Raw genomic sequence first — 19,150 nt, forward strand, 5'->3', positions numbered from 1 at the left:
AATAGCTCGCGCATAGCTCCGAGTCCGACGAAGCGTGGTCCCCAAAAGATATTTCAACTCTGTCGTTACGCATCGTCGGGTTGGACAATGACCTCACGGTTGAATAAAGTTTGCTCACACCAGAGGCGAAGTTGCAGGTCTTCAGATGCTCTTCTCCCTTCTTCCGCTTTTGTACGTTTAATAGTTGTCGAATATCCGAGTTGAGATCCCAGATACGGAGATTTCCAGGATCGGCCTGACGAAGGTTGTCACGCTCATCGGCTACGTCAGCCGCTTCAGCAGGAACATTCGGACGGGGGTTCGAAATGCGTCCTGCTAGAATGAAGCGAGCTGCAGCAGCAGTGACAACCCTGCCGAATTTACACTCACACACGTGAACGTCGGTTGGTGTTGTTAGTGCAGGGAAGGTGCTTTCTGTAACATCCGCGAAGCCTTTCCAGTCTGCTTTGGAGAAGTTGGCATAGGTCCGGTGATCCGCGGAAGCAAAGTCGGCAGGTATATCAATCTGGATGACTATGGGCAGATGGTCTGAAGCTAAACTCAGCATAGGACGCCATGATATGCTGTTTATCAGACCAGCGCCGACAATTGTGAGGTCTGGCGAGCTGCAGTTGCTGTCCATAATCCTGGTGGGTGCGTCGTCGATCATTGTGTATAATATCGAATCATCTATCTGCTCTGCAAAGTGTGTTCCCCTACGATCATTCGATAGGCTGGAATGCCAAAGATCGTGGTACGCGTCAAAGTCGCCAACTACCATTCGGTTTTCACCTCTGAGGAGCGCACTTATTTCAGGGTGATATCCTGCCGGGCATCTGGTGACAGGGGGTATATATCAGAGTGACCTCCTTGTGAGTAATTCCTTAAAACGTGAGGAATTTCGGGTGCGCTTGAGTGTTTTGTGAGGATTTTTATTTTGAGGAATTTTTGTGGAATTTTCTCTCGATATATTTGCAGATAACAAATGCAACCATGTTTTACATAACAGAGTTATTATATCGCTCTGCAAATTTTTGAACAAACCAAATAAACACCAAAAAAATATTTTTCCAACTTTGGAGTAAATTTCTCAAGTTGATATCCAACATCATTCTCCAACTAATCTCTAACCGACGCGCAGATACGTAAAAAGTGATAGAGCAACGAATTTTTAATTATCAAGTGAAAAACGAAAGCTATATTAAGAGGAAAGTTACCAACCAAAAGTAAATAATCTTCAAAGTATCCTGAAATAATCAATTGGCAAAATTACTGTCGGACTGTATACTGTGTAGTGAATTATTGTAATACGATATTGATTAACTACATAATACAAAAGGAGTAATAAAATGAAAAATTAGTATTTAAATTCATCTATGTGACATACAATCAAAAAGGTATTTTACTATTTCAATTTCAGTATTTCATTGATATGTTTGAGACCAATTGGAGAATTACACTGGAGTTGAAGTTGAGAACTAGAATTTTCTCAACTTGAGAAACAGTCGTTTTTTTCATACAAAGAAAAATGCCCTTTTTGTCGAGAACGCTATGATACTCCACTTGAGGTACTGTTGAGAAACAACGTTGGAGATTTGAGAAATACCTTAGTTCTCAACTTAACCTCAAGTTGAGCTCTAACCTAAATCTTTGTTGGGAAAAGCTTTGCGAAGTTTTATAAAGAGCGAAATACACCACACCAGTGGCTTGTCAAACATTCTTCAAACCTAAAAAAAAGAAAAGTTTGGTTTTCTTCGATTTTTCTCTCTTGCGTCCTTATTCGGTGAAAATTCCGTTGCGAATGAGGCGGTTTGATCATACGTCAATATGGCGGCCAGAAAATCAAAAAATTTAGATTTTTGTTCACATTTCCCTAAAACGTCTTGTCAAACCTTCACCCACTCCCATACACAACATAAATAGCTTTAAGCAAAGAGATATTTCGCTTGGTTTTTCAAGCCGCTTCACTATGGATTTAGCTAGTACAAAGGGTGATCATAAATGCATTTTTGAAAAGTTGCAAATAACATAAGTGTTTGTTATCATTCTTTAGGGAATAAAGCGTGCTTTAATGATCTAATGATTTTTTGTGTATTTATTTAATGAAATAAAGTGAACATTGCGTAAGAAGTTGACATATTCAAATTATTAAAATTTTTACTCGCAACGCAGTAATTTTCAGATCCGCAGTTTGGGAATTTTTTCCTAGCAAGGACCTATTAAGAAATACGGACTTGAGTTACATGTTATATTCAGATCTAAAATTAGCTATAAATACTTTATTTTGAAATAACAGGTTGCAGCAATAGCTTCTGTAATAAAAAACACATTTTGTTTCGTTTTTTTAATTCCGATGAAGGATTCGAAGGTTTTCGCCGCTTGGCTATGTTTTGAATTTGAATTCATTAAAATCATGAAAAATCCACCTACTACCCGAAAAAAAAAGTTTGCGCAAGTTTGCACCATTTGAAGTTATGATGTTTTAAGTGAGAATGCGGGATTTCAGCCGCTACTAGTATCACTGGGCTTTTAACCCTATAAATAATAAATCTTTAAACCTAACAAAAAACATTTTATATATTCGAAAACTAGACAACCGCACCTTTTACCTGATGTTTAATTTGTGAGATTCCAATAATTTTTAGAAAAAATTACCTTACACCATGCATACGGAATTATCAAGAGATACGAATTTACTCTCCATAAAAAGTTAGCTGCCTAGTTTTAAGGATATACTTGACCGCAAAATATAAACATGTACGATTACCTGCTAGGTTCTCCAACTGCACAAAATTAATATTGATACCTGTAATTCACACCGAAGTTTTGGGGAATACGCAGTAAAGTGCCCGTATCAGCATACAGATATTTCTTAACCATTGTGAATTGCAGGTACCAATACTAATTTTCTACAGTTCCTGTACCCACAATGGGTAAGGAATACATCTAGAATAGGGGCGCTCGTTTTCGATAAAAAATATGTCCGATTACCTGCTAGGTACTGGAACTGTGGAAAATTAGTATTGGTACCTGCAATTCACAATGGTTAAGAAACATCTGCATGCTGATACGGGCAGTTTACTGCGTTTTCTCAAAAAGTTCGGAACTACATATTTAGAACAAAGAAGCTTGTTTTCGAGAAGCAATAAATTTGAAGCAATGAGTTCTTTAAAGTTTCCAAAACGTCCGCTATTGCTTTTTTATATAGAGAACGGAAGAAATGAGTCGGCCTTATCCACATTTTTAAGGGAAAAATATCAAGTCTCGGAAGTCAACGCAGAATTTGTAATAAATGATAAAAAAAAAGTTATTATGGCAATGCAATACGCGTTGGATTAAGGCTCAACGCAAAAAGGATCGATTTCTTAAAGAAAATAGCGATTGGCTTGATGGAGAGCATTCGGTGAGTTTGCCGGTTTCCATGACTGAAGACGATGCAGCTTTCTCTACGGCTTCTACATCTTCGGGAAAGCGAGGAATACCGTATACCTCCTATGAAATTTCTTCAGAACCAAGTAAAAGGCGCAAAAACACTACACTTTTGAGAGAATACGGATTTGAGAACATATATGAAGCATATTTGCAAGGGTGAAAGAGTTGAAGCTAATATTGTGGAAGATATAAGGACGGAAGATACCGAAAAGAAGAAAACTGTCTTAGAATCATTTGAGTCATAAATGCTGAAATATTATCAGACGAAGAAGCTTTAAGCGGTTATATTGATTTAGATCTTACCAAAGCGCAGTATTTGTACCTGAGGAACCTAACGAATGAAAGGAAATGTTTTCTGTTGCCGTCATATTACAAAATACAGAGATGTGAACAAATATGCTGCCCACCTGATTCATCGATGGAAATAACCAACTATTCTGCAAAAATAACATCTTTGCAACATTTAATGGAACACACAGCTACGAGAATTTTATTGATTAACTCCGTGAATACATCAGGACTAAAAAGCTTGGTTTTATATAGCAAGTGGGGATGTGACGGCTCATCTGGACAAAGCGAGTACAAGCAACAACTTCCAGAGGAGTCTGAGTTGATTTCAGACTCAAATCTGTTCATTGCTTCTTGTATTCCTTTGAAATTAATTGATGAAGCATCTGGTTCTATTATCTGGAAAAATCCCGCGCCTTCATCAGTAAGATTTTGTAGACCAATTTCAAAGTAAACCCCAATGAAAACAAAGTCTGTTGTGGATAACATACAGTCCAAAATTGATGAATTACATCCGTTTTTGATTTGTACAGATGTTGAAGAACTACAGGACAAGTACGAACTTTTCCTTACAATGGTCGATGGAAAAGTTACCCAGGTATTAACAGGCACAGCTTCCAGCTCTACGTGTACTATATGTGGTGCTACTCCGCGCGTAATGAACGATTTAGAGAAAGTCGCGGTCAGACCTGAAGACGAAAGCTTTTTCCGTTATGGATTATCAACATTACATGCCTGGATTAGATGCATGCAGATGGTTTTGCACATATCATATAACCTTTCTTTTAAAAAATGGTCTGCTACAAATGAAGTACATAAAAGGGCAAAAGAAGAAAAGAAAACTGCGGTGTAAAGACTTTTTCGAGAAAAGCTGGGATTAATCATAGAGAAGCCACAGCAAGTAAGTGGCAACTCCAATGATGGAAATACAGCAAGAAGATTTTTTCGTACGCCACTTGTTCTGCTGAAATAACTGGAGTTGATGAGGTGCTGATACACAGACTGTATATCATTCTACAAACTTTATCTTCGGGTGTTAGGACTGATGCTGAAAAGTTTGGCGTTTATGCATTGGAAACAGCAAGAATATATGTCAACAAATACAACTGGTATTATATGCCATCCTCCGTGCACAAGCTATTGATCCATGGAGAGAGTGTTATAAAACATTTTGCTGTATTACCAATCGGACAACTTTCAGAAAACGCACAAGAGTCCCGCAACAAAGACTACAAGAAATTTAGGCTACATCACGCAAGAAAACACTCAAGATTGGCGACAAACGAAGATATCTTCCGTACATTATTGTATACATCAGATCCATACATAACAAGCATTCATAAGCCATACGCAAGAATCACCAAAGAACTTGACCAAGATGCTCTAGGCCTGTTGAAAATAAGTGAATTCATTCCAGATTGTGAAGCGATTGATACCGCAAATAAATGAAGCATTTTGATAAAAGTATTTTTAATATGCAAAACATATACTATTTTTAGTCAATAGGGGTATTTTCTGAGTCTTGTAAAGCCCTTGCACGGTGCACGGTTTGCAAAGCTGTCCCATACGAAAACCGGTTTTTACCGTGCAATCCGTGCAATCTGTGCTCCATGCAAGGGCTTTGCGAGACTCAGAGAATACCCCTAATAAGTTTTAGAAAACAATAAGCTTTTTTCAAAACTCAATTTGGTATACTCTTGAAGATTTTTTTTATTAGGGTGTTTTTATATACTTTTCTTATGGCACCTACTATAATGCAATAGTTCAGTAAAATTTTTTTTTTTTAAATAAAGGGTAATCTATCTAAAAATTATAAATATATCTGAAATAATATTTTATAAAAACAATCGTTTAATACCAATATTCAAATATCTTCTTTCCATTTAATCAGAAAGTGTACTTTTTATGTTTTCCAAGTCCACATATGGGTCTATATCTCGGGAACCAAATGAGATACAAAAATTAAAAATGCACGGTTTAAATTTACATGGTTTGCACTGTCTTCACGCAAAATTTCATGATCGTAACTTTAAAAACAAAAAAAGTTACAGATTTTTGATCAGCAAATGCCTCATATTGCCCATAGTGCGCTTGTGTGGTCTTTTTCGCTCTTAAGCACATCTGCATTTGCTGCTAAATATTCAAAATGTTATCAATACATTTTTAATTCCATCGTTATATTTTCAGCTTATTTTGAACTTGTAAAATCTCGATAACGAATGAATTTGAGTAATTTCTTCAGATTTTGAGGATTTTTCATTTATTTTTGAGGAGTTTGGTAATTTTTTTAAGGCAACACTGGTATATATACGTTACATTTTTCGACCTCGCTATCGCCTGACCGGATAGCAATACCCTGACATTCTAGGATGGTATCCCTGCGGTCGATGTCTGCTTTGATAAGACGATACTGCACGGTGTGGTGCGTGATGAACGCTAGGCCACCACCATTATCTCGCTCGCGATCTCGACGGTTCACGTTGTATCCGGCGCCATTCAACAGTGTTTTGCCATGCAACTTCGTCTCTCGAACCGTAGCTACTAATATTTCACGCCGGTGGAGAAGGTGAAGAACAAACGCGTGAATAAATGAAAAAATATACAACAATGTCATTGGAGTATGTTGGAGTAGTTTTGTGCTACTCTGATGTAATGCAGAGATGGAGTATATGGTCCTGCCCTAGAACCTCGCAATGTTAATTGGACCATATTTTGTATATGAATTGTGGTTAATTTTAGAGTACTCCTTGGTCCTTCGGGAGTACTTTTTACATGCATGCATGGAGTAGTCGCGATTTTTGCAGGGACGGATAATTTTTTTGGCGTAGGAAAACAGTTTAAATAATGAATTCAATTGGGGTGTTCACAGTTCGTTCCAAATTGTGTCTGAAAATGTAGACGTCTACATTTTGAGACATCTTTAGCATCAAACTGTGAGCACCCCTTTCTAGCAGTCGTCGTAAAATCGTCTCAAAACTTTGCTGGTGTTGCCAGACATTTCTTCCTTGTGTGAATGTTTTATATGTCGCCTTTCGATTTTGTTTGTGAAAAATTGTAATTATTTAACTTAATTACCAATTCGTAATATTTGTTATTTCTTTTCCTTGATTTGTTTCTTTTCATCAGAAATTGCGCTCAAATTAAATGCAAATACAGAAAACGTGCCCAATAAATAAAAAAATGTGATTAGTATTGCCATAATGCAACCCTGCTGCGAGGTTGCAAAATGTAGACGCGTAAAAAACATACCTTTGAGTGTGACAAAATGTAGACGGCGTCGTTTTCCAATTTTGTATGGGAAACAACAACACCACAGATTTTACGGTTAGAAAACGTCTTAAAATGTAGACGTCTACATTTTGAGACACTATTTGGAACGAACTGTGAACACCCCAAATGTAAAATTTTTGGATAGTTTTGCAAAATATGTACTAAAGACACAAAGCAGTGTCGCTATAGCCTAGATCAAAAAACCTTAAAGTCACGTCTGACTCGTTTGTGCGGTTTGTTGATTTCGATCTTATACATATGTACATACTGCTGGAAACACACACAAGTCTATCACAGATTCCGAGTGAACTCCCGTCGTGAAAAAATCACGAATTCGGGAGAAATGCTATCAGCAATTCCGACGCATTCGTAGCTAGTGATGGCTTTGGTTGTTGTTTGTTCTTATGTTTTGGTTTAATAATTCTAAATCAAAATAAAATAACGCGAAATCAGTGACACCATTCACACGAATTTCGAATTTGCGGGAGAATTTCGATTTCCCGATATGACAACGTCTGGATCTCCGACGGAATTCATGATAGGTCGGACAATATAAATATTCACATATTCTCATACATATCACTGCAAGATTGTCTTAATCCAAAAAATAAAAAACTCGAGAAAAAGGGCTTTATAGTTTACTGTTTGCATACGCTCCCATAGTAAGGCGGCCTTGAATTTCAGAAGAAGAGAGTCATAAAAAGTTCACCAAAAATGTGTGTCGAAAACAAACAAAAACAGTCAACTGATAGCGTTTCTGCATAGCTTTTGCCCGCGCCGCTGAAACAGTCGCAATGGCCGAGTGGCCAAAGCATTAAACTGCCGCTCGAGAGATACGCACATACTGGTATCCTGTCCTGCATACGCAGCAGGACATACATACTTGTTTTAGATACATTTAGAGGCACTGAAGTAAAATCGAGGTGCTAACGAATTAATATCGCTCATTTGCTGCAAGAGTGTCATAATCCAAACATAATTTTTTTTAGTTAAGAAGGATGCAGAAATTATCACCACCTCTTCTTCTATGTTGTGTAAAAATTGCACAGCTGTAATGATTAACAACAGCTCATTAGAAGAAAATGTGTCTTAATTCTTAGGGCCAATTTCAAATGAATATTTAAACGGCACTTAAGTTTAATTGTGGATTGTTACCATTTACCTTTCGTTGGGTTTCAGATCAACTTTGTTTAAAAATGCCCAAACAATTGGCAGCACTGCTGCTTGTTCCTTGAAATTGTTGTTGCATTTGCTTGTTTGTTTACATTAGGTTTGTTCGTCGAGCAAAAAATTTGTACGAATTATCATGATTTTTGCTCAAATCGCGTACGTGCAGACCGAAAAATTATCCGTCACTCAAAAGCTGAGAGCGCAAAGTGACAGTTCTCCTGAGAGAAGTTGCAAATTCTTGCTGGAAAAATTTTAGCCAGCAAGAATTTGCAATCACGAAAAACATGTGGCACATGGTTGCATTTTTGTCGACGATACTTTGAATAAATAAGTTCGTTAAATTTAAAAATTTATAAACACGAGCGATTTTTTATGAAAAAAGGAAGTAAGTACTTGTTGATATAATTAATTTAGTTAATTCGAATGATTTAAACTTAACTCGGCTGAAAAAAATTGTATTCGCAATCGGAATCGATTTAAGAAACCCGACAGCTAGTACCATAAAGAAATTGAAATGTTAAAGAATTTCAGGGAAACAAGAAATATACATGTAAGTATATCCTGTTTTTGTCCATCTGAAAGTATTTTAAAAATTCTATAAAAATTTATTATGTTTGAAATTCAACCGTGAACACCAGCTGGCAAATTTGTGTTCGTGCAGAAATTTGCAAGCTTCTCACATCAGAGAGCATTTGAGAGAATTTTTTCTTTTTCTTTCTTTATTTATTTTGAGTGTTGGATAATTCTTGCTGGATTTTCGGCGAACAAACCTATTTTGTGCTGAACAGCTGCATGTTTTTTGGCGGGATTTGGTAGGATTGATTAAGCAACCTACCATTCAATCTTGGTTGTTTGGTAGAAACACAGGGTACGATCAGAAGATCAAATGCAACCCTGCCATGTATTTTGTTGTTGCTGAGGAACATAAAATGTCAAACGAGAAATCTCAAATTACACCAATGTAAACAAGTTTGACAATTCAGAAAATAACCATTTTGCATACAAATGCAATGCATTAAAATAAATAAAATATAATTTATAAAAATTGAACAGTATTATGTGCTTGTACCATGAAACAAACTGAAATGCTGGCCCGTAGTGAACGTCTTTTGCCACATATTTCCGATTTCATAATAATTTTAAGTGGAGTGGTTGTGGAAACATAATCCCAACGCAATTAATAACTATCGTCACTGCTTAACAAATTACGTTAATATTGAAATTCGTGCTACCACCGTTGAAGGATGATTCAATAAAAATTTATAAACTGATGCTCACAGTGCTAAAGATAACTGAAATTCCTCTACCGCAACTCTACGAAGAGATTATCTGATTATATGAAGTGATCTATTAAACGGATTTATATGTGTTTAATGTGCTCTTGCTAATGCATACTGCCTAGTAGCAAGGAACGAAAACTGCGTCTACTGGATGAAGATAATCATCTGGCAGATAGTGAGTTTTTAGTCGGTGATCCAGCTTCCGAAGAACCGCTTCTCTTTCGCTGTCATAAGATGATTTTGGGGACTGCGTCTGAAGTCTTTGAACCTTTGAACATATTAAATGCTAATCATATGAAACGACTGGTAATATTTCAAACACAGCATGTATGATACCATATCTACAAAATAGATTTTACAACAACTTGCATGTCCAGAATGTACTTAAATTATGGAGGGAGAAATTTTCCACCCTATTGAATGGCAGCAGCACTGAAAGTAGTGGAGAAGATGAACCCGAGCCCCCAGTCGATGACGATGTAGTCGATGTCCCACCGCCTAACTATGACGAGGTAGGAATAGCGATTACGCGGCTGAAAAACAAAGCTGACGGCCTGCCAGCCGAGCTATTCAGCTCTTATGCAGATATGGTCAGAAGAACGCATGCCCGACGGCTGGAATTTAAGTGTGCCCTGCCCAATCAAAAAAAGGCGACCTGCCAAATACCGCGGGATCAGCCTTCTAAGCAAAGGTTATAAGGTGTTATCGAGTGTATTGTGTCGTCAACGAACTGATTGGACCTTATCAGTGTGGCTTTAGGCCTGGAAAGTCCACCATAGATCAGGGCCCTTACTCTGTAGTTCGATTCGAAAAAAAATTTGTTCGCTTTCGAACGATTGGTACTCTGAAAGCACCTTTCGAGTAACATTCGTTCGATGTTTGAATTCCATTCTGTTCCCTTCGAATTTTCTTTATCCCCTTTCGAATTTTCGAAAATTTGGTACTCCCTGCATCGAAAGCAAATGTCAAAATGGTGGAATTGTAGAAAATTCTATTCGACAGCAACCAAGCACTCGGACGTCCGCAAAAATGTAAGTAATTGCAATAATATTTGTGAAAATGTGTATTTATTTAATCAAAAAATAATTTTTAGGACAACGAAAATCAAACAACCAAATACCAAGCCTCGACAATTTGAAATATTGGTAAATTTTATGATGGAACACAGCGATTTGGCGAAAGGTCAAATTAAGGGTTTAGCTGCAAAGCAAACCTCTAATAATCTGTGGAAGAGGCTAGAAAATGAGCTTAAATCATGCGGACCTCCAACTCATAACTTCACTGAATGGAAAAAGGTAACAAATTTATTATGTTTTTGTGAACCATATTGTAAAACGTTATAATTTTTTTTTATGTAGATATGGGCAGATTATACAAGCAATATTAAGGCGAAGTTGCGAAGGAATAAGGAGAGCATGTCGGGAACAGGAGGTGGACCATCGAGATTCTGTTCATTAACTGCGACGGAAGAACAAGTGGTTGCGTTACTGAACATAGATGAATCTATAAATGGCGAGACTGAAACAATGCGCTTTGGTGCTACTACCTTCGGCGATCCTGCATCATCTAGCCCACTTGACTGTATAAACTTGGAGCCTGAAGAATATCCAAGTAATGATGCAGAGAATCAGCCACCGAATGCTATCCCCACTACGCCACCGATTGTTATTGCACCCCCGAATCGCGCACGCTCACTACCACTCGGCAAAGACAATTTGCTAAAACTGCAAGTGGAAAACCAATGCCAATATCACGAAAATTCGATGAAAAAGCTGGACGAAGTATGTGATAATTTAAATAGTTTAAGTAGATATTTTAAGAGCAATGTTGAGCTCGAAGAGGCTAAACTTCAATTAAAACGAGAAAAATTTGAATTTTTCAAAAAAAATGAAAAAAATAAAAGATAACTGAAATTAAAAGCACTGAAGCTAAAAGCTAAACTTTGTAAATAGTTGATTTAAGTGTAGTTATTTTTACGAATTCATATTTTATAAGTTTTTTGTTCCTTTGAAGACTGATGAATTGTTTTTTAAGTTATTTATTTTTTAAATAGCAGATTAAGGTACAGAAGTTGCTAGTTGTATTAATCAAAAATAATGAATATTTTTTATTTTTATGATAATTTCAAATCCAAGCAATCAATGAATTAGTTGTATGTAATTTTTTGTTGAATTGTTACCTGTGAATGAAAAAGCTAATGAATATTTTTACATTTTTTTTTATATACCAATGAAACTAAACTATATTTTGTGTCTTAGGTTCCTAGAAATGTTTTACATATGTAATTTTATAAAATGAAGACTGAAAAAATACTTTTATTTTATTTATTTATTGTTGATATTTTTACAATATTCGCAATGTTTTTAATTCTGAAACTTTTTTAATACATTTTTTAAAAAAGTAATGCTGATTATCTAACAGAAATCATAGAAATCTAAGTTGTAAACTTGTGTCAAAATTAGGAAAATATCAACAAATTTTCATACAAATAGCCAACTTTTTTTACTAAAATTACTTGAAAAAATTTGGCCTGTTAAACTTAAATATAATGTGGAAGTTCGAAGTCCATAAAAAATTCCGCTGATTTTTGATAACTTTCTTTGCGGTGTTGTGCATTTTCTTCCATATAAAAAAATATACTTTGTATGGAAAAAAATGTCCAAGACCGTCAGCAAAGAAAGTTATCAAAAATCAACGGAATTTTTTATGGACTTAGAACTTCCACATTATATTTAAGTTTAACAGGCCAAATTTTTGTCAAGAAATTCTAGTAAAAAAGTTGGCAATTTGTATGAAAATTTGTTGATATTTCCTAATTTTGGCACAAGTTTACAACTTAGATTTATACGATTTTTTTAGATAATCAGCTATACTATTTTAAAATATTTACAAAAAAGTTTCAGAATTAAAAACATTGCGAATATTGTTAAAATATCACTTTATGATTTGATTTTGAGCTACTATGTATACACACACTTGAATTAATAAAATATTTTGCTACACCTATGCAATTAAACTGTTTCTTATTTCATCTCTTAAGTTCCTAGAAATATTTGCTGTACTACTGTCCGCTTCCACCATATACACAGTTTCTAATAAATGTACATCTTCTGTGGGAAAAACTTCTGAAGGTTGCAGCTCAGCTTTAAATTGCAGACAAATGTTGTGCAAAGCGCAGCAAACGTTCATTATAGCTGAAACCTTTTGCGGAGTATAATGCAGCTCGCGTGCTGCCAAAAGACATCGAAACCTTCCTTTCAATATTCCAAATACTCGTTCGATGATTGACCGTCCTTTGGCATGGCAGTGATTAAACCGGCCTTCCGCTGAATTTTCGGCGGCATTACGATAGGGAGTTAACATCCATGGTTCCAATGGATATCCTGAGTCGCCTTAAATAATTTGAATGCAATTATTAATATATTATCGTTATTAAAGTATTAATTGATGCTAACCAAGACTCCATATCCCTCTCTCGCCATTATCAAAACGAGCTTTTAAAGCCCTTCTCTCACTGGACAGGTTCCATACATGGGAATCATGGCATGCACCACCGTATCGCGCGTCAACAGCTCTAATTCTCATCTTGTGGTCACACATCTAAGAATTTTAATTTGAAAAATTGTTGTTGAAAACCTTCATGATAATGCAATACTTACAACCATTGCATTCATACTGTGCTTCAGTTTTCTATTGTAGTACAAATGCTCATTCCTTGTTGGTCTTATCATTTGTATATGTGTGCCATCTATTGCAAACAACACGCCCGGAATGCCACACTTTTCATAGAAGTATAATTTCGCCTCTGTTTCCTCTGCGTCCGTACTTGCAAAATTAATGTGTAGTTGGCAAAGCGTTTTCTCAATGGCTTTGCACACTTCAATAAGGCAGCGTGACATTGACTGCTGAGAAAGGCCTACGTGTTGGTCTTGGCCAATTTGGTGTTGGTAACCTCCTTGCCCCAATAATTTCGTTGCGGCGGCCAGCTTAATAATGGGCGGAATTGCTGTGGATTTTCGAGGAGTACTTAACTCCGGCGTAATGGCATTTAGCACGTACCGAAACGCTTGCTTGTTTAGGCGGAAATTTTGCGTAAAACTGTAAAGAGATAATTATAAATACATAAAATATAAATAGTCACAAATAAAGCAATCCTTTTACCATTTATCATTGAGAGTGAATATGTTGGCCTTATCCCTAAGCGCTCTCAATTGCACTCGTTCCGCCACTTGGCCTTCATCTGCTTCCAACCATATCGCCACTGGATCCATTTGGTAATTTTTTTTATCAAGGACTTTCACTAATATTAAATATATTTAACACAACAATTACTGAGTTCTTAAGTGCACAAACTTCACAATCGAAATGTTAGCAATTTCATCTTGTTTTGATTTTAGTTTCTTTCTTTATTTTGCTTTGCGTTTGACATTTCGCGAACAGTGTTGCTCTCTTTTTTCGAATATCTTCGAAAGTTGATTCGAAGAACTATGGAGTACGAATGTGGCTTCGATTCGAATTTGGCTTTCGAATAGAACAACCTTTCGACTCGAACTACAGAGTAAGGGCCCAGGTATTCACAATACGCCAAATCTTGGAAAAGGCCCGCGAGAATAGGAGCGACACACCATCTATTTGTCGATTTCAAAGCCGCTTTCGACAGCACGAAGAGAAGTTGTCTTTATACCGCGATGTCTGAATTTGGTATCCCCGCGAAATTTAATACGGCTATGTAAAATGACTTTGAGCAATTCCATCAGCTTTGTCAAAACCAATTTGTTTGACACCAAACGAGGTTTCCTCCCTTTCGTCTAATATCTTTAATCTGATGTTGGAGAAGATAATAAGAACTGCAGAATTTAACCGCTCAAGCACAATACTTAACAAGAGCGTACAATTACTGGCGTCTGCCGACGACATCGATATTATCGGTAAAAACAAGGGCTACGTCTGTCCTGCCTTTCGGGATTAGATAAAGAAGCAAATCGAATGGGTCTGGTGGTAAAAGAGGACAAAACGAAGTATCTCCTGTCATCACACAAACAGTCAGAGCATAGGCGACTTGGCACACACGTCACTGTTGACAGTTACAAGTTTGAAAAAGTTGATGACTCGGTTTTTTTTGGGAACCAGCATTAACACCAATAAGAATGACAGCCTTGAAATCCAACGTTGAAGTACTCTTGCCAACAAGTGCTACTTTGGACTGAGTAGGCAATTGAGAAGTAAAGTCCTGTATCGTCGTACAAAGTTCACTCTATATAAGTCACTCATCATGCCTTTGCGGCTCTTGGAGTTTTCGAGAGAAAGATTCTGCGAAAGATTTACGGACCTTTACGCGTTGGCGATGGCGAATACCGCAGGCGATTTAACGATGAGCTGTATGAGCTTTACAGCGATATAGACATAGTGCAGCGAATTAAAATTCAGCGGCTCTGCTGGCTTGGCCATGTCGTTCGAATGGAAAGAAATGCTCCTGCTCTGAAAGTATTTAATGGGGGCCGCGATGCTGGCAACAGAGGAAGAGGAGGGTCTCCTCTGCGTTGGAAAGACCAGGTGGAGAAGGACTTGGCTTCAATTGGCTTTTCCTATTGGCGAAAGTTGGCATAGAAGAGAAATGACTGGCGTGCTGTTTTGGACTCGGCCAAAATCACTTAGGCGGTTACAGCGCCAATAAAGAGCAATTCCTAAGACTAATAGATGCGGTCTGTCAACTAGATTTTAAAAAACTATCAAGAGCGGATTTCGGAACGGGGCCTGCTGTGTCATTTGTTTAATATACATTACAGTTTTATACATATGTACTTGTATGAAGGTTTGCATACTATTCATGTGTATGCTTACATAGATACTTATTTATACCTACTGATATACACAGACACCCACATGAAAATTACTAATTAGTATTGCTTTTCTTAAACACGTTGAAAAGGCAGTAGCTGCCTTGTTCACAGATAACATTTGAAACATTTTCACCAGTATAAAGTAATATTTATGTTTTATTTATTTGTTTTACAATAAAACATCTACACAATGTAAATTTGTACTTACAGATAAGTGATGTACATCTAGTAAACGCAAACCCTCAAAGCTCCAGTAGCATGTCGATACAGTTATTTACTAGTTCATTAGTATGGCAAAATTATTAAAAAGTAACTTATTTTAACTAATAAAGACAAGTTTTGCCACAAATGTGTAAAGTAGAATTAATGAGTAATTTTCTTATTTTACTGTGTATAATGCAATAAGATCTAGATCTATACGTGCATGCATGTTATGTATATTTAAACATTTCAATATATTTTTAAAATGGGACCCATTGTGATTACGGCTTGGAGAGTTGCCCATCGAACTTAAGAACGGCGAGTGTGCGCAGTTGAAGAAGGCAAGAATAATACAAGGCCGCAGGGCCTAACTTTAGTCGTAAAGGCCCGTTTACATACAACTTTGGCGTTGCGTTGGCGTTGGCGTCGCTTCGACAGCTGACTATGAATACATGCATTTATATGAAAGTCTCCACATAACCAAAGTTGGGCAACGCCAACGCCAACACAACGCAGAAAGATTACCAACTCTCAACTTTTCGCGCGCGTCATTCGTCAGCTGTTCCAAATAATCAAAATTATGTGATTCAATTTTCATTTTTAATCAAATGCGGGCAAGAAATATATTTGTTAATGCAATTATTGATGTAAAATTTTGGTTTTTCTGCCGCTAGTATGTTAATTTAGTGACCAAAGTATTCTCTGCTAAGCGTTCATTGTAGCAAGCACGGGCGTTACTCGCGCTGCTGTCAAAGCGACGCCAGCGCCGACGCAACGCCAAAGTTGTATGTGGACGGGCCTTAAGAATTTCAGGAAATTCTGATTGCTGTAGCGAAGCAGTGCGCTGCTATCGATATCTTCACGTAAAAATTACTCTGTTGCCTCAGAGTTTCTCAAAACACATTGCACAAATGCGCACGAGTCTTTTGTGGTCCTGAGTAGAAGATTTCGCTTGATGCGTTGTTCTGGTGGTTGTGGTTGCTTCTATTTTAGTTGTGGCGGTAGTTCTTGCGCAGGCCTGGTAGTGACCAGAAATGGTAGAGTTCTGAACTGAACTTGCTCAGTGAAGAACTCCAATTGTGATACGAAATAACGCATCTGCAACCAAAATAGAAATTTGCATACATACATATCATTAATTTCATCAAACATTTAAGCTATAGTCTCACCTGTTTGAAATCCCAAGTACCAACAAGCGTTGCCTTGGATTTTAATTTAATGAAATTATTGCCCGGTTTACACTTTCAGGCGCGATTCTTTGAGGGGTGATGATGTCGGTGTACTGATGAATTTCTCATCTTTGCTGTCACTAACCGACCGGTGTTGCTACCTCGCCAGTAGGTGGTGAAACAATGTTGACAGAAAACCATTTCGTTTGGTTCCAAGGCACGTACACGTACATATATTCTAGCGCATCGCCATGCAGCACATCTGCATCTCCTTCCAGCACATCGCCATCGCCCTTGGCGTGAGCGACACTCATAGCGTCAACCACTTCCGATTCTGCTTCCCCTGACTCTGGTTCTTCTACTTCATGTTCATCTGTAGCTATTTCCGAACACCCTGTTTCCACACAACACCTGCGGGTTTGATGTATTCAGCCATTCAACAGAATCCTGCTCGACGTTGACTGTTTTTTTTCAGATTTTTGGCATTTCTTGCTGAAAAATAATTCAGGAGTGGATAATACATAATTAAATAAACATTTTAAAGATATTTTTTTTGCAAACTTACCTAAAATATATTTTCGGAGCCTGTACCTAAACTCCTTCGGCTTAGGGTGATCGTTTAATCCTCCATTGCTTCGTATGTTCCCGAAGAAGTGCTGCAGCAAATCTTGATTTAGACGCCGTGTGACAACTCAGTTGAAGTTGTACTTTACTACCACATACTCGTACAACTGTAACAGTGCGTCATTCGTTACCAAAACTCTTCTTTGAAACTGTTGATGCAATTTTTACGAGGGATGACAACATCTGACATGAAATTATTCATCCGCACCAAAATCTGGAGCTGCTGCTGCATCTTCCGTCCAAATGGGACCTTCAAGTAAATTATATGGAGACAATACATTTATTTTTAATTTGTTAACTTAATGAAATATTACCTTTCCAGGATAGTTTAACATTTTAACGGAGGAAATGAGCACGCCGTACCAATCATTCACCAACTGAATTAGTTCAGCTGTCTTAATCGCTTGTTTGCAGTCGTGTTAGAAATCAACTGTGTCGCCAATTTTATATTTTGTTTGCCTGAAAGTTTTGCGTCAATTACATTAGCTACGAGATTACATAATAGTTATTATTAACATACCTATCCCTTTTACAGCTAAGTGCTCTTCTGTTAACTTGAATGTTATGGATAGGTCGGATACAGATGTGAACCCCATAACATCAACGATTGCGCGCGTGGTTAATGTACCGTCTTTCCAAACGAATCCAGTATCAATAAAATTATTTCGGATGAGCTTCAATAGATCCGAAACATCCGCAATTGCGAAAACCTTCGCCTCCGGGTCAATAGGGTTGGTGAACCATGGGTGTTCTAATTAATTGTTAATTAGCTATGTATTAGTGAATTAAATGTATAACTGGAGTGATACCGAAGTCTCTCCAAAGCTTTTGGGGCGATGGGCCCATATCCCAGACCATCGCAAGAACAGGGAAGCCAGCGTTTTGCACAGCCGAAATAATCGTATGTTCGACGGTTATTTTACAATCAAAATCGTAAAATACTGGTTGCTTCCAGGATTTAAATAATCGGGGCGCCATAACCACTTGAACATAATTTGCGGGCTTCCTGACGAAGTCGTCGGTAGGCTTCATCTCATCGAAAGCCAGCACACACACTTTTTTAACGGCAGTGAGCTCGTGAATTTGGCGCATTAACTGCCATACCTAAACAAAAGCGTTGGGCGGAGCGGTTTCTGACGCTTAGCGTTAGCGCCGAAGTGCCATACCTAAAAAAAAGCGTCAACGCTACGTCAAATGCAGAAATAACACCAACAATAAGCATAGGTTTGTTTGTGTGTAACACGAAAATGACAGTTTCGCCCTTTTCTGCAGCCAACTTCAATACCTAACGCCCTGTCGACATCGGATTTTCCAACCGCTCAGCGTTGACGCCGCGTTGTTTCGGTATGCTTCATACAAATTGTAAGGGCATGAGAATTTTTTGACAGCCAGACAACGCTGACGCTTTTGTTTAGGTATGGCAGTAAGTCCAATGCAACGGATAACTTTCCTTCACCAACACATCTAACGTTTTTGTCTACAAAACAAATAAAATCTTATAGCAAATTTACAGAATTTTGTTCAACGTTATACATACCTTTTGCAATTATTTTTCTAACCTATCCGTCTGTGAATATGGACCGAATGAAAGACATCAAAAATGCATTTTCGTCTAGCTGGGCTTTACGTTTTGTTGCGGCCCGCTTGCCTTTAGCATGTTCGATGTATCTATTTAATGTTTAAGGGCCGGTTGTTCAATGTCTGGTTATCATTACTTGCCCGTTAAACATCATTATCGACGATTTCGACATCATGCATATAGCATGTGATCGATAAAGCAGTCGTTGTTTCTAACCGGAGCTTCTACCTCCGATTTGTGCTAATCAGACATTGAACAACCGGCCCTAAGTGTTGTCAAAGTAACCCCTGCATACGGTATGATCTGCATATTTACGTT

At 37.5% G+C, this 19,150-nt stretch overlaps 2 protein-coding genes and 1 long non-coding RNA gene across 3 annotated transcripts; 1 reads left to right on the forward strand and 2 right to left on the reverse strand.

Annotated features, from left to right (window-relative positions):
• Window positions 1-10,213: 10,213 nt before the first annotated feature.
• LOC118745633 lies at window positions 10,214-11,584 on the forward strand. Its single transcript, XM_036479173.1, has 3 exons — window positions 10,214-10,450; window positions 10,513-10,714; window positions 10,778-11,584. Coding segments are annotated over exons 1-3 (753 nt in total). The 5' UTR covers window positions 10,214-10,448; the 3' UTR covers window positions 11,327-11,584.
• A 322-nt stretch (window positions 11,585-11,906) lies between these two features.
• On the reverse strand, window positions 11,907-13,810 carry LOC118745634 (putative nuclease HARBI1). The gene is made up of 4 exons (XM_036479174.1): window positions 13,581-13,810; window positions 13,079-13,517; window positions 12,875-13,019; window positions 11,907-12,811 (listed from the first exon to the last, which is right to left on the reverse strand). Exons 1-4 carry the CDS (start codon window positions 13,688-13,690, stop codon window positions 12,423-12,425), a joined length of 1,083 nt encoding a protein of 360 aa, XP_036335067.1. The 5' UTR covers window positions 13,691-13,810; the 3' UTR covers window positions 11,907-12,422.
• Window positions 13,811-16,267: 2,457 nt separating this feature from the next.
• LOC118745635 lies at window positions 16,268-18,368 on the reverse strand. The gene is made up of 5 exons (XR_004993669.1): window positions 17,774-18,368; window positions 17,568-17,712; window positions 17,195-17,503; window positions 16,630-17,121; window positions 16,268-16,558 (listed from the first exon to the last, which is right to left on the reverse strand). It is a non-coding gene; the product is annotated as an uncharacterized LOC118745635 (long non-coding RNA).
• Window positions 18,369-19,150: the final 782 nt, after the last annotated feature.

The sequence above is a fragment of the Rhagoletis pomonella genome, unplaced genomic scaffold, assembly GCF_013731165.1.
Source record: "Rhagoletis pomonella isolate Grant_MI unplaced genomic scaffold, Rhpom_1.0 Rhpom_scaffold_00009, whole genome shotgun sequence".
NCBI classification, from domain to species: domain Eukaryota; kingdom Metazoa; phylum Arthropoda; class Insecta; order Diptera; family Tephritidae; genus Rhagoletis; species Rhagoletis pomonella.